The sequence below is a fragment of the Colias philodice genome, chromosome 26, assembly GCF_061535455.1.
Source record: "Colias philodice isolate Cphi_HAF_F1 chromosome 26, ilColPhil1 Martin Lab GWU primary, whole genome shotgun sequence".
Taxonomy (NCBI): domain Eukaryota; kingdom Metazoa; phylum Arthropoda; class Insecta; order Lepidoptera; family Pieridae; genus Colias; species Colias philodice.
This window is the reverse complement of record NC_143111.1, coordinates 3,740,615-3,756,595: the sequence shown is the minus strand read 5'-3', so window position 1 is coordinate 3,756,595 and position 15,981 is coordinate 3,740,615. Positions and strand designations below refer to the sequence as shown.

The window sequence follows — 15,981 nt, the reverse complement described above, 5'->3', positions numbered from 1 at the left end:
CAATAAATATATTAAATTCAATTATATGCTACTCTTTCTGTTTGTCTCGTTATCATGCTCATGTAAGGTAAATGCATCTGTATGCATTTGCATGATAACGAGAGTTTGTTTGAGATCTGAAAAACGACACAGAATAGTATTTCTCCCGGATATTAAAGCTCATTCAAATAAAAACAAATAAATTATTCAGCTTAATGTGTACTTCAACGTCACGTTTAAATACTATTTTTTATTCAATTCAACATAAAATTCATTAAAAACGTAACTATAGACTACAGGCCCATGTTCAAAAAATTATGGGTCATTTGAACCACCAGGGGACCTATCTAGAACGATATAAGAGCATAAAATAATAAGATTCAGTACTATGCCGTCACTAGTAAGCTGTCCATCTGAGTGCAGATGAGAATTCCAAACTACAGATAGAGATTTTTTCCCCTTATTTCCATGATTTTTGTACGGCGTTCCGGAATAATGGATTAAAAGCAGTATTGAAATAGTATGACGCAGATGCAAATGCCACCTGGTGGTTCAAATGACCCATAATTTTTTCAACATGGGCCTGTAGTGTAGTAGTCAATAAATACCTTTCTTGGTTAATAATAAATTCTGATTGGCCCACTAAATTGTATACAACATAATTGAGTTATTGCAATATCAATAAAGAGGAAATTGTTGTTTACTTAACAAACTCGATTGACAAAGTTGGCAAAGTAATTAAATGCCATATTGATTGTTATTGGCACAAACATTCTTTGTACTAATACTTGGGATGTATTCTTAGGAAGTTTTCTATTGGAATAGTTTGCGGTTGTAGGTAGAGGGATTATTTTTCAATTTTCTTCTTGTTTTAGAGTGATCTAGTGTTTGTATAAAGGGTATAGGTATTTGAAAGTAGGCAATATTTTTGGTAAACTTTAAGAACAGATATTTATTTAAGGTCGGTGCCTATATTTTAGATACAAAGATAACAAAATATAGACATTTTTATTATTTATTATACGGTAGGATAAGTATACCTTGTCGACCTTTGAATTCTTGAATAAAATGGTTTGAATCCATTTATAACGTCTAAATCGAAATAATCAAAAATTTTCAATTTAAATGTTGAAGCTGGATTTCTTTGTCTATACTTACAAAAAAAAATCCTACTAATAATTTTCTATCTTCTAATAATTAACTACGAAACAACTTCAAACGTTCAACTCAAAATAATGTTCACCAAAAATTGTAATTAACTAATAAAGTTTGCAACGGACACTGATTTACGGCAATTAATTAATCAAACTCCTCAGTAACGTCACAGTATACTATGGTAACGTAGCTAAAGTGACATCCATTAGTCATTCGATACTGCGTGCGTTTGCCGCCACTTTTGCCGCCATTTTGCTGATCTCAGCACATCACTCAAGCACTCTGTTATCCGATACGTATTAGCTTTTAGGACTACTAGAACAAACAATAGTTATTACTTATTAAATAATACTTGAGCCTATGAGCTATGACCTGTTCAAGCGGCTTCAAAAAGGAGGTTCTCATTTTGACTGTATGTTTTTGTTGGTTTTGTCATCTCTGAAATTTGATTGAGTGAACCGATTTTGGTGATATTTTCCGGGTGCTTCTATTTAAATTCTGTCTAGTTCTGACGATTTGAAGGCGGTTTAGCTTTTTGTTTAAAAAAATACTGTCTATTTTGTGATGTTTTTAGCGAACTTTTCGTCCGGCGTTCACTTTGCGTATGTTGTGACTTAACAAATTATAATATACTAAAATCTTCTTATTTGAAACTCTGTTCTAAAAACCACATCAAAATCCTTTGCGTAAATAAGACAGCGGAAAGCGACTTTGTTTTATACTATTAACTTGTTGAGGTGGTTTTTATTTCGATTGTGCATGTTAAAAAGGCGAATTATTCATAATAATAGAACTTTATGCTACAGGAAATATAGTTTCGAATTATATTTGCACATGGACGGTGTTGGAACTTGGAATTCATTATTCGGATATAAACTGTGAAGGTATTCGTTCTCACGCAAAAGTCATTGAACTGAGAAATTAAATTTGGAATAACAATATTTTATAATTATTTTATATTTTATATTAATAATTACAGTAAGTAATTAATAAATAGTTTAATAAATAGGAGGGTAGCCTCCTTATCATTTCTAATTATAATCATCCTTCAAAATAAACATTTATTGTTTGCTACAGATCGTCTCAACACTATTCCGATATGTTTGACAGTAATACAGTGTAAAAGTTACAAAAAAATCTTAGCAAAAATCTACAAAATTTCATGGACCGTGTCGTAATACATCTGTATTATATACCGTAAAGTGTATAATCGTACCTACGTGAACTAAGAAAACATGCATGCCATTTATTTTTTGGCAGTTTGCTTATTAAAAGCACACATTAGATAGCTAAAAGACATCATTCCAAAAGAGGTAATTATTATAATTTATAATGCTTCAAATCGGTTCGCACTAACCGCGTTTCTTGGGGTCGTTAAAAACAATGGCTCTTTATATCTTTAGATATTCATTATTATGGTGGGGTATTTGGTTTACTTGAATTAATTTAACGAGTCACAAAATACTGGGCTACTATTAGTAATAAGAGCCATTCTATTTTCTAAGAAATAATTTAGATTAAACATAGGCACATTACATTATAAGGCTGCCGGGTTTGTAAATTATATCTTCTAAAAATGGAAAATAATTTCTTGGAAAATATAAATTTCTAGGGCTATAAAAAAGTAAAAAAGGTTTTAGGGCAGTTTTTATGTCAATAAAAAGGTAACTTTCTTAATATAGAAAGAAGGTAACTTTCTAAATATAGAAAAAAGGTAACTTTCAAAATATTATAGAATGATGATTCAATACTCAATGGCAATTTTTTGTTGTAACAGTTTTTAATAATCAAATTAAAAACTTTACTATTTAATTGTGGTTAAATTTCTCATAAATTTCAATATTTTTAAAACTATTTCTACCTTTAAGTAGGTAGGTATAAAAGTACACAAATAATCTCGGGTAAATACGTCCGATATATTTATCTTTTCGATAAAAATAACATTACTTCTAACTTCTTATAGCTTCCTTGTAAACATTTTTATATTTAGTTCAGAACAGCACCGGTAAGGTTTCCCGGCTTATTGTCGACATGAATATTTTCTGAGTATCTGTACGTACGTGGGAATTAGTGGAGACATGTTTATACTGTGGCTTTGCTTATATTTTGTAATTGTAATTGGTAGCACAAGGAAACTAATACACAAAATAACATTAGGTGGCGTTTTCTCTATTGGGAAGATTTGGTAGATTCCAATCGAATATAAATTATAATATAAAAGTTTACGATTGAATAGTTTTTTTAAGCACACAAGCTGTTTTATATAACTTACTATACTGTAAGAACTGGATTCAGAAAAGTTCAGTGCAAAAATAAAATAAAAACATTAAAATTGTCAAAAAATACCTATAAACACAATGAATCCAATTTAAAACTATAAAGCAAATATTATAAAATGAGTCAGAATAGATTTTAATTATCATATTTTATTAAAAGTTTGTCTCTTAGCATTTAGAGAAAACCTCAGTCGGCTTGTTTTAATAGCATTTGTTTAATTTAGATGACTTTTTGTAAGTTTTAATTGTATTCAATGAATAAATTCGTTTCAGCTCGATAGAATAAACAATTTAGATGTTACTTTATAAATTTCTATAAAAACTAATCCAGAGATGAAAATTGGATTATCCTTTTGTAGACGATTTCAATAAAAAAAAATACTTTTACAACTTGTAATATATAATTTTACCTTTAAAATGATTATTTAGGTACCTAAACAATAATATGTATTAATATTTGAAATTATAAAGCAACGATTTATTTAAATTAGAATATTATGTAATCTCATACAAAAAGATAAAAAATGTACAAAAAATGTTCAGCTACCCGCATAAACAATCAAACAGAATTGGAAATTTACACAAAAATACCCAACTTTTACCGCAACATATCAAAGCGAACCTTCTGGAACCTTCCTAAAAATAACAATACCGTTCATTAGCTTTTCCGATATTGCCCAAACATTCACGGGGGTCGCATACAAAACCCTTTTAGTAGTTATATTGACACTATTTTTATTGAACCCAGAGGCATCGGAACGTGATCCAATTATTCAGGTCACGGGTACGAATCCGGCAAGATCGATTGGACCGAAGTGCCATTCTAAGTTTAGAAGATATTTTAGGTTTCACTGTGGCAGCGGCATTTATTTTATTCAGGAATTTAGGTTACCTATAAAACAATAGATGATATACGTTTGGTATTGTATGTTGATTTTTAGAACCGAATAAAAGATTTGTAGTGAAACTTTATCTAAACACTAGCTGTGCTACGCGGTTTCACCCGCATTGCTCCGCTCCTGTTGGTCTTAGCGTGATGATAGCCTACAACCTTCCTCGATAAATGGGCTATCTAACACTGACAGAACTTTTCAAATCGGAATAGTAGTTCCTGATATTAGCGCGTTCAAATAAACAAACAAACAAACTTTTCAGCTTTATAATATAAAAAAACAATAATTAGTTTAGATTTAGAATAAATACTAATTATAATTCTGAAATGTGGTTTAACCAGGTTTAACCATCAGAACAATGTGAGTGCAACAACCCGTATATATATATATCTACTCAAATATAAACACACACACAGACAAACACATTCACCCAGGTACATACAACCCTCCAAATTAATATAAAAAAGCGGAACAAAGAAAATAAAACATAAAATCATCACCAAATCAATGTGCATGACGCAAACCTATCGGCATGACATGCAAATGCCTTGTTAATAGTACTCGATTGTTCTCGACACATGTTCGACACTTAGACATGAATGTGCAAGACACACGTAGAGATTGTCTAATCTAAAAATGAACGCCCCTCCACTAAACTTAATTGTTTCAATGTGTGAGGACAAATAATTATTGAACCACTTTATATGTGTGCGCGCGTCGATTCTACTGCAAACTTTGACACTCGCGCACTGATTTGTCAACTAATCGGGCGATCAGTTCAGGTGCCTAGCATTGTATGGCGGGGAGAGCGCGCTATGTACGGAATGACACGTCCGTTCTGTCGTGCATCGCGTCATTTATGCACTAGTTGGCCAACTGGTCCTGTCGTTCGGGCATGGACGGGACTGGAGGACTGAACGACCAATGAGGCAGACCAATTTGTGTGTATTGCGTCTATACACGTACTTTGAATGTGAGCGTAAACACAGTGGAGGGGCGTTCATTTTTAGATTAGACAATCTCTACCTACTATACTGACTGATACTGACAATGTTCAATGGACCATTTGGATTTTGACAGAATTTACGAACAGTCTTTATTTCTATTTCGTCTATTCCTCTTGGCATTGAATTTTCTTTACACAACTATAGAGGAAGCTTGTTGTTCACTATTGTTAAGTTTATAATAATTATTTTTTTATTTATTATCTGTGTCGTGTCACTTGTAGATTTATGTTATCTGTATAAGTGACGTAATTCTGTATTATATGTGGTTGTTCTTTTTTTTAAATATTGTTCAAATAACGGTAAAGTTATTGCGCAGAAAATTTAAAATATTTCTTTTTTCATAAAAATCGAAGGAACTACGGATCAACTTATTGAAATAATCTAATATTTGGTTCAAAAGTAATTTGCTGACAAACTTCACCTGTCGTAAGATCTGAGAATCGCTCGCAGATGGCTGTTGGCATACCGTTGGAACTTTATACTTCGCAAACTATTACAAACTGGAAATTATTTTGCATAAAGAGACGAAAGTGGTATAAAATATTATTGTAATTAATTTTGTTGTTTGAAATTGAGAGCCCTTTAACCAACTTTTCTTTGTCGTGATTTGATAGAATAAACGAACGTTCCTGAGAATATTTTACAAAAGAGTAATTGTTGTTTTTAGTTTGTAGTCACTGTTCTCTACGATACTTGTTACGATTGAAATTTGTTAATTAGTAAAATATAATAATATTGTATCCATCTTCTTAGTGAGATGCAATCTGATCTAGTTCTAGCTCTGTTAGGAATAATATAGAAGGGTAGTTACAATAATATATTTCGAATAATAAAGATTCATCAAGTTATATTTTATTAATATCGTTATAGCTTGTAAATTAATAAATAGTAAATATGTTCAAAGTGAATAAATTGAAAGGAGCCTCTGGGAATTGTAATTTTCAGAACTATAGCTGTTTCGTAGTAATAACCTCAATGTAATATGATATTTTATTTAAAATAAATGTGTGTTACATACACGCGTGTACACAAAACATAAGACAATTTAAAACTAAACTTTTCTTAGAATCAACATAACTTGGAAGCGATATCTCATAGGCAAGCTGAGATAAAAGTTTGAAATAATTAAAAAGGAATGAAAAATTAGTTACCTACCTTGTATAATATGTAAATACTAGATATGTATTAAAATAAATACAAATCAAAAACCGTCAACCACGAGCTTTGAGCGTCGTCTGCATATTTTTTCTATTTGTACTTTTATTGAATAGGATTTCTATTACTAATTGAAATACAGCTGCTCCTTTATCTATCGTTTTCAAACCACAGAACATATATACTCTGTTTCAAACACAATCTAATTGGTACATTGGTTTCAGAACGAATGTCTCCACGCCGCGGTGACGTCACTCACAAAGAACCAAGCTGAACACTATGACAAATATAATTGCTTGTAAGTATTTATTTAAACTATTATTTCTTGTATAATATAGATAATAACGATATAATGTATATTTGTTGGGTAAAAATTTAAAAATACATTCGAGAATAAAAATTAAGTTGAGAATTCGAGGGTAGTTTCGAAAAACTAACGAAAACATTCTAAATAACGTCACACTGCATTGAAACTACTCAACCAGCAGACTAATGTGTGGATTATTATAATAATTATTAAAAACAAGTGCGAAATAAGTGTGTATTATGTGTAAGATAAGTGAATTACAATTTAAATATGTATTGAAAGTGCGAATTGCTTTATGTAGAGCCAAGAGAGAGAGAGATAAATCTTTTATTTGGTTTTAATAAGCAAATTATATGTCAGACTACAAATTAATAGATAAGTGATATACTATTAATTTGTAGTCTGACTGTACAATAGTGACCATAAACACAGATTTAAAGCTTAGATTTTATATAAAAAATGGGGCATTTTATAACCATCAATCGAACCATCTGAATATAACCAGTAACAGTTTTCCGTTTCCAGAGGACGCATTTCGAATACTAATTGACATTTATCACGATGACTGTTCCATTCAACCGATCAATTTGGATTGAAATGTGAAAATATGCAGTTTTAAAGAGTTTTATATATTCAAAAATTGTTTTACTATACGCTTTTATGAATGCAGTAAATAGTTTTTTATATTTCGCTTCACGTAATTGGAGTTAGTTAGCGGGACGTTAGTTATTTTACGTTCAGTGATATATTTACCCGACTGTGTCAGAAGGGGGTAATGTTTTATTTACCTACTAGTTGTTTTATTTAATAGGGCTAGGTCTTTATTACGTACTAGCTTCCGCCCACGACTTTGTACGTGCATCCCTGTTTTTCCCCGTTCCCGCAAGAATTTCGGGAAATCCTTTCTAAGCGGAGGCCTACGTCCTAACATCTAGGTACCTGCATGCCAAATTTCAGCCCGATACGTCCAGTGGTTTGGGCTGTGCGTTGATAGATCACTATATCAGTCACCTTTGAGTTTTATATAGATTGATTTCAAAATCTAATCCTTATAAATTATAATTACATACCAAATAACACGTTAGATGTTAAATTTTTTGAATAACACAATTATTGTCTAAGAAACTTTTTATATCAGTTTATTATTATAATCAGTAAATAACATTTTCAATAGGCAATATAATTGATCTCCCCCTGTCGGATATTCCGTCTCATGGGATCAAGAGATGATGGAACGGTGAAATAGAGTGCATTGGTGTTTGTAATAATATCTCGTATAGTTGGATAGTCTCCATTGAGATTTACAACTGTGACCAGAGAATATGTATAGGTATGGCTTTATTTTGCTGGGCCAAAGTTACATTGTATGAAATCTATAACAGGCAATTTCATATTATTTACGAAAGCAAAGTATCCAAAATGTTTGATTAAATTTCATTCGTATATACTCGCTATTAATTAAACGGACGAATCTGTTAGAAACATAATAGGCAGGTATTTTAAACTCAATTAATATATTTTATTGTTACAGACGAAGACTACCAGATGATGTACGGACGTGTAGAAATTATGCATATTTACAAGAAATATACGACGCGGTACGAGCAACTGATAGTGAGTATTATTTTGTAATTTCAATTATTTGATCAATAGCTGTGTCCCCTATATGTGTGCTAAATTTCATTGTAATCAGTTCAGTATTATTTTCGTGAAAGAGTAACAAACACACAAATACATATCCTCACAAACTTTCGCATTGATAATATTAGTAGGATTACTATTTTGATTAACAAAATAAATCGTAATCGTAAATTAAAACAATTAATTACATAGTTTGACCTAGGTGACTGTTATTTTCATAGTTTAATGTTGAATTTAATACTTTTGTTGCACGCAAGGTGGGGCTTAACGGACAAAGTTGACTTAAATGTCTACAATAATATAAAGAGCTTTTCGTTTCATTCACGAATAACCTTTCAGTTCTAAGTAGTCCAGGAGGAATCGGCGCATGAGTACCGAAAACTATTCCACCTCAATTTTTTTACGTGATCCTCTTCAAATTGCCCTACTGATGATATAAATGCATGTTGCCATGGGGCAACCCGGTGCCATATTGTTTAAACCGAAATTGTTTAAACAATTGCAAGGAATTGTTATTTTTCAACCGGACAAATTTTTTTTATATTTTTTATCGAAATACCAATAAAAAAGGTCCAATTACTTTTCACGATAAAGTTAATATTTTCAAAGATATGAATTTTTTAAGGTTTGAAAAATCTCAAATTTGGGTACTTTCGACCCATGAAAAATATATTTAAAAAAAAAATAATATATAAGTAATATTTTTTTTTCAATTCTCTATACAATAGTTAATAATATTGTTAATAGAGATTTAAGAAAATTTCATTGTTTATATCTGTTTTTTAATTGTTAACTTCGCGCGCTCACAAATAATATAAGTTGCATACTTCTATGTGGTTGTGATTCAGAAGACTGTAAGAATATAATATATAAAAATAATATTGATAATAAATAAATACTTATTTTTAAATCTTGTTTTATTATTTCATACTTCTCCATCTATAACTTTCGTTTGAAGAAGTTATTCAATGTAATTAATAAGGTAAAAGACCTAGTTATTGACACTTTAAATTTTATTTTAGTTAAAAAAAAAACAAATCAATTCTAATAAATTAATAAATATAATTTTTGAATTAAAAATTTTAAGATCTTTGGTTTTTTGAGAACATTTCATTCTTTTAATTAAAATCAAATTGCGAGTGTCAAACAACTAGGCCAGTGTCAATAACTGGGTCTTTTACCTTACTTGCTGTTTCAATAACAAAAAAGTAATATAAACTGACAAAAAAGTAATTTTAATTACATGTTTCAATTTATGCTTAAATAACTTTAAAAAAATTGATTTCAGAAAAAAATATATAAGAAACAAATTGTAGACAATTTAATTATAAATAAGATTGCTCTCTTTAGAAATCTTGATAAAGTTGATAGTTTTTAAGATAAATGATAAATAATGATTCAAGACACAGAGAGGCCGATGCAGCGCATGAGTAAGAGAGAGACGGCGATACTTAAAGGTAAGCGGCGCGTACTTGTGAGCGCGCGAAGTTAACAATTAAAAAACAGATATAAACAATGAAATTTTCTTAAATCTCTATTAACAATATTATTAACTATTGTATAGAGAATTGAAAAAAAAATATTACTTATATATTATTTTTTTTTTAAATATATTTTTCATGGGTCGAAAGTACCCAAATTTGAGATTTTTCAAACCTTAAAAAATTCATATCTTTGAAAATATTAACTTTATCGTGAAAAGTAATTGGACCTTTTTTATTGGTATTTCGATAAAAAATATAAAAAAAATTTGTCCGGTTGAAAAATAACAATTCCTTGCAATTGTTTAAACAATTTCGGTTTAAACAATATGGCACCGGGTTGCCCCATGGCAACATGCATTTATATCATCAGTAGGGCAATTTGAAGAGGATCACGTAAAAAAATTGAGGTGGAATAGTTTTCGGTACTCATGCGCCGATTCCTCCTGGACTAAAGCGCTGAATGTAATAAACAATTATTTTTAACACAAAACTAAAGCAAACTTAACTCATTCAAATAGTTAGAACTGGATAAAATTTAAATAGGACCAACCGGAAAGCACTATTTTTTCAAATAAAAAAAGAATCATCAAAATCGGTGCACCCAATCGAAAGTTTTGATGTAACAAACAGAAAAAAAATTTACAGTCAAATTGAGAACCTACTCCTTATTTTGAAGTTGATTATTATGTATCAAGATATTATAACGATAATCAATTTTGTGTCTTACTTCTGAAAATCAGCTCGATGTGAACTTGAATAAATAAAGATTATCTGTTTGCGAAACTTCGTCTTAAGCCGTTTTGCGAAACTTTGATTAACAAATATAAACACTGTATAATAATATATGTAAAGAGAATAAATGTATTTTAATATACGTAAAAAGTATAATTTATGTAAAGAGAATAAATGCATATTTTATCCCGAAATTTTTAAGAAAATAATTCGTAGATACAATTATTTTTTATACGAATCGGTCAAGTCGTTTCAGAGGTTATAACTTATAGGAACACGAGAATTACTTACTTCATTGTACTTACATTCATTGCTGTTAATTAACTCCTAATATATAACACAAATAAAAAATATACATTACGATAGAAACATTACATTTCTAAAAGCATACCACCAATTCTTTAGTACTCTTAAATGTAATATGGAAAATATGTTTCAACTTACTTGCCATATGGAAATTCTGCATAAGTTTGTATTATATTTAAGTTCTAAGTCTGGGAGATACTAAGTCCCTCTTAAGTGGCTTTAAGTGGAACTCTGACTCCGTATTTTATAGCATGTATTTTGCTTTTAAATGAATATTTAGTGAGGGAACTTGATAAACTTGTTGATAGCGTATTATATAGCGGTTGTGATAAGGTGTTTTTTACCTTGTATCCCTGAAACTATTAGAAAATATTTAAATTTGAAAGTTTGTGAGCAAGGATTGATGTTTTTTACTCTTTCATATAAAACGTCTGATCGAAATAAGTTTGACATAGAGATAGATTGCTGTCGAGATTAGCATATAAGCTACAATTTATCCGGTCTATGAAATTTGGAATACAGATAAATTTCAGTCGATTAGCCTATATAAGCTGCAATTTATCCGGATAATACACAATAGAAGCCGTAGAATGAAACTAGTATTCAATAACTTTCCTCAACACACGATTTTTAAATGTAGTAGTTACCTACTAGCAATATTTAGCAGTAATATAACGTAGTAACTATTTAATAATCTGTGGTAATATTATGAATAACCAGCTTTCCACCCGCGGCTTCGCCCACGTTTCCAAAGAATAGTCCGTATAGTTCCCGTTCCCGTGGGATTTCCGGGATAAAACCTATCCTATGTGTTAATCCATGTTATCGGTCAATTAAGGAAAGCTGGCATGTTCACAGTACTCACACTTATGCAATTTCACTTACAGTATGTTCAAAAATAAATGCGACTCTAGTTTCATTTTAGACTTGAATTGTAAAATGGTGCGTTGTAGATAAATATATGCAAATATAATTATGAAAGCTCTCATAATTTACCTGTAAAATTATAATTTAAAAGTAAATCAATTGATGAACTTAATTATTTATTCTAATAATAATCAATTGGATAAAATAATTAATAATCATTCAATTATCAAATAATAATTAAATTTCAGGTCATAAAAACAATACAAATAACACGTGTACGCTCACTCCCAACACACGGATGGTTATTTTGATAATGATTTAAATAACGGACGTTTTCTTATTCAAAATCAAATTCTTTCATTTACTGTATCACAAAATTCTTCATAGATTTTTAGATATTCGTACTACACACATCATCCTGTATTTATAAACAATTGCAAAATAAAAGCTACACATAGGCCGGGAGATACTGACACAAAATTTCGGGTCATTTGTAACAGAATGGCGGTTCTACAGGGGTCTTATTACGCAATGACAAAAAGAAAAATGATAGTCAGAACGCTGGTACCGGCGGACTAGTCGCGTGGGCGTTAGTCGAACTCGTCGGATAAATAGCGAAAGTCAAACGATTTGTAACACAAAAATTTTAGAATTTACCGATAGCCCATAAAAAAGATGTAGGCGGTAGTGTCATGCCATACTTTTCCGGTGTAACTTACAGCCCCCCATACCGACGCGATGCGTTGATTTAAAAAAACAATAAAATAAATAAAAAATAAAATAACGCCCACTGACCATCATTTTTCTTTTTGTCATTGCGTACTAAGACCCCTCTAGACCGCCATCCTGTTACAAATGACCCGAAATTTTGTGTCAGTATCTCCCGGCCTAACATGTGCAATGTGTAAATGTGTTGACGTTCCAGCTCTTCTTAATATAGGTATACCCTCTTTATGTGTGTTAAATTTCATTTTAATCGGTTCTGTAGTATTTGCGTGAAAGAGTAACAAACAAACACATACACATACATCCATCCTCACAAACTTTCGCATTTATAATATTAGTATATTATAGTATCTTACATTATCACAGCTTTGTTTAAAGATAGTGAGGTCGGAAATGCAATTAACGATCTGGGTGAAATTGTGAGAATTAAACCACCCTTTTTCCTTACTCACCGTACGGAATGTAATACGAGTAGGTACTTACTACAATATAAATAGTTTCTGTTTCTTTTTTGTTTACATTATGGCGGTCTTACCTTTCTAAGTTTACTTATTTTTTAAGTGAATTTACGTAGGTATGATAGAAACTAAAAAATAGCGTATTAACGACGTGACTTTTTACTTTGTTTAACGAGATTGTGGTTATGTTGTTTAAAATAATATCGTGTTTAGTTATCAATTTATGCTACTTTTGTTTTCAATTTATGCTTTATAATAATGCAGTTAAGGGCGCGTTCCCACTATGTCGTAACGACTAATTTATCGTTCGACGACTGTCGTCTCTACCTGTTCCCATTATAACGATTGTTTGTCGTCAACATTTTTTATCGTTTAGCGACTGTCGTATCTAGCTGTTCCCATTGGATCGCGACGACATTTTATCGTTTCCTGGCAGTCGCTTTGTCGTTTACACATCATCAGCAAGCTACAAATCTAGTCGCCTCTGCGTTCGCTTGGTGATTACTAGTGCGTTTACTCTCCTGAGTTCAATGGACGTCATAGAGTTGCCGTCCACGATTTTTTATCGTTTTACGACTGTCGTGCTTGCCGTTCCCACTGTCACGACAAAGTGTCGTCACTGCAAAAACTGTCGTAGACGACAGTAAATTGTGTCGTTCTAAATGTGAACACCTCCATTTAAACATATAAGCCACGACACTTAAAACTACACGATTATCTGTCGTCACGACACGGTGGGAACGCGCCCTAACTGTTTAAAGTAACAATTATCCATATGTAAAACGGTTATTAACCTAAAAATGAATTTAACAATTCAATTTACATTTGCATGTTTTGTTAAAATTATACTAGAAACTCGGAAAGAAATCAAACGTTTTTATATCCAGAAGTTTGTTAGCAAGTTAAGATTTGACTAACAAATTCGTTTGGCAAGTTTGTGTACAGTTCATTTCATTTAGTGTTTTGAGTTTATAGGTCGCAAACAATTTTATTGTGTCAGAGGAAATAGAGTTGTAAATACGGTAATTAAAATTTTATGCTGTGTCATTGTTGGTTTTCTTTGTTTTCAAAGCTCATTATAACGTAGTATGTGTAAAGGTAAAGAAAGGAATGTCAATTACAAGCTTTGTAGCCTATTACCGTTAATATAATATGCATTTTTAAATTCTTATTAGTTTAAAATGCAAAAAACTTGACATCTTATTTTTACTACTGTACTTATGGATTCCGAAAAAGCAGACACTAGTTGTATTTCTTTATGAACAGGTTTAACAAAAAATATTTCTAGTAGGTACAATAATATTTTCATAATTCATGGACTTCTTATGGTTGAATCTGTAATTTTATGCAATGTTGCAAGCCCTATTATAGTAGATATTTATTTTAACGTTTTTTATTTTATTTCTTTGTTACAGGTGTATGCACTAAGGACTTCATGGCGAAATTAGGGGAATATTTAATTTTAACAGCGTTTTCACACAACTGTCGTTTGGAAAAAGCGTTCAAATGTTTAGGCACTAACTTGACTGAATTCCTAACTACACTGGACAGTGTGCATGATGTATTGCATGATCAGGTATGATTATCATTCTACTCTAGCTGTGCCCCGCGGTTTTATCCGCTGTGCTCCGTTCTTGTTGGTCTTAGCGTGATGATATAATATATTATAGCCTTCTTGATACATGGACTGTCTAATACCGAAACAATTTTTCCAAATCGGACAAGTAGTTCCTGAGATTAGCACGTTCAAACAATTTGGACGAATCTTTACTGTTTTTACAGGTTTATGGCATCAGAATAACACATGAGCTGTAGAAAGCTGCGAGGGAAACCTCTATAAAAGTGCGCCGGAGGGTCTTCGACGCGTGAATCACGTTTCAGAGGGCCTTCCGGCGCGCGCCCTTCGGCCTGTCGATGCTGGGGTCGAGGGTTTGGGGAACGCCGATGATGGAACGGGGAACAATCCATCATCGGCGAGCGGGTGGCGTGAGCTCGTGTACAGCTTGCGCCGCCCCGGGGTGGGCATTTGGTGGATGGCCTGGAAACGGGCAACTGCTGGGCGGGACATGCGGAAGATTGCAAATGTGTACCCGCATCCCGTCTAAAGCAGCGCGTTGGTACACGGTGGGGTTTTAGTCGGTAGGAATCCGACATAACCCACGGCTCCTTCCCCGGGAGCCGTGGGTATCTTAGACAAGATTTCCCCACTTGAAAAAAAAAAAAAAAAATGAGCTGTAGAAATACTTGACTTTGACCGCGGGTTCATCCACGGGTGGAACCGCACGGCACATACATATGTTTTCATATATTTTTTATTTGTATTTAAATTTATGGGTGAATGTATTTTAACAGACATTGATAAAGCTATAAAGCGTAGGTAGGGCATATATATTTAATTACCCTTACTTGTTGACATTGATTGTTAATTATTTTAGAAGTTTCATAATTAGCAAGATTGAATCAAGAAGCAAAGCTGATACAATAACAAAGGATCATCAGTATTATTGACATCTAGATACTGGTTTTACTCTAATTTATTGGTTACTTTTTAGAATATACAATAGAAGGTTTTTTAACAATGAAATTTTAACCTAAAATACAATCTCATTAAAATTCACACAATAGGTAATATTGAAAACACTATATATAAATATAATTTGCCAATGTCAAACTCTTCATATAAAAATTACAGATAATCTTCAATAAGCAATATAGATAACGATATTATTAAAATACTAGCGGTCCGCCCCGGCTTCGCCCGTGGTACATATTTACGTTTTCTCTACATAAAAACCATCCTCGTACTTCAAGGAATATAATAAAAAAAGAATTATCGAAATCGGTTCAGCCGTTCTCGAGTTATGCGCTTACCAACACATTTTGCGATTCATGTTTATATATAAGACTAGCGGTCCGCCCCGGCTTCGCCCGTGGTACATGTTTACGTTTTCTCTACATAAGAACCATCCTCGTACTTCAAGGAATATAATAAAAA

General features: G+C 31.8%; 1 protein-coding gene across 1 annotated transcript in view; it reads left to right on the top strand.

Moving 5' to 3' along the window:
- Positions 1-15,981, top strand: part of Gycalpha99B (guanylate cyclase 1 soluble subunit alpha 2) — a 76,039-nt gene that overhangs the window by 12,118 nt on the left and 47,940 nt on the right. Inside the window, exons 2-4 of the mRNA XM_089711186.1 lie at positions 6,690-6,763; positions 8,304-8,386; positions 14,402-14,562. Coding sequence (XP_089567312.1) covers positions 6,690-6,763; positions 8,304-8,386; positions 14,402-14,562 — 318 coding nt within the window. The remainder of the gene's footprint in view (positions 1-6,689; positions 6,764-8,303; positions 8,387-14,401; positions 14,563-15,981) is intronic.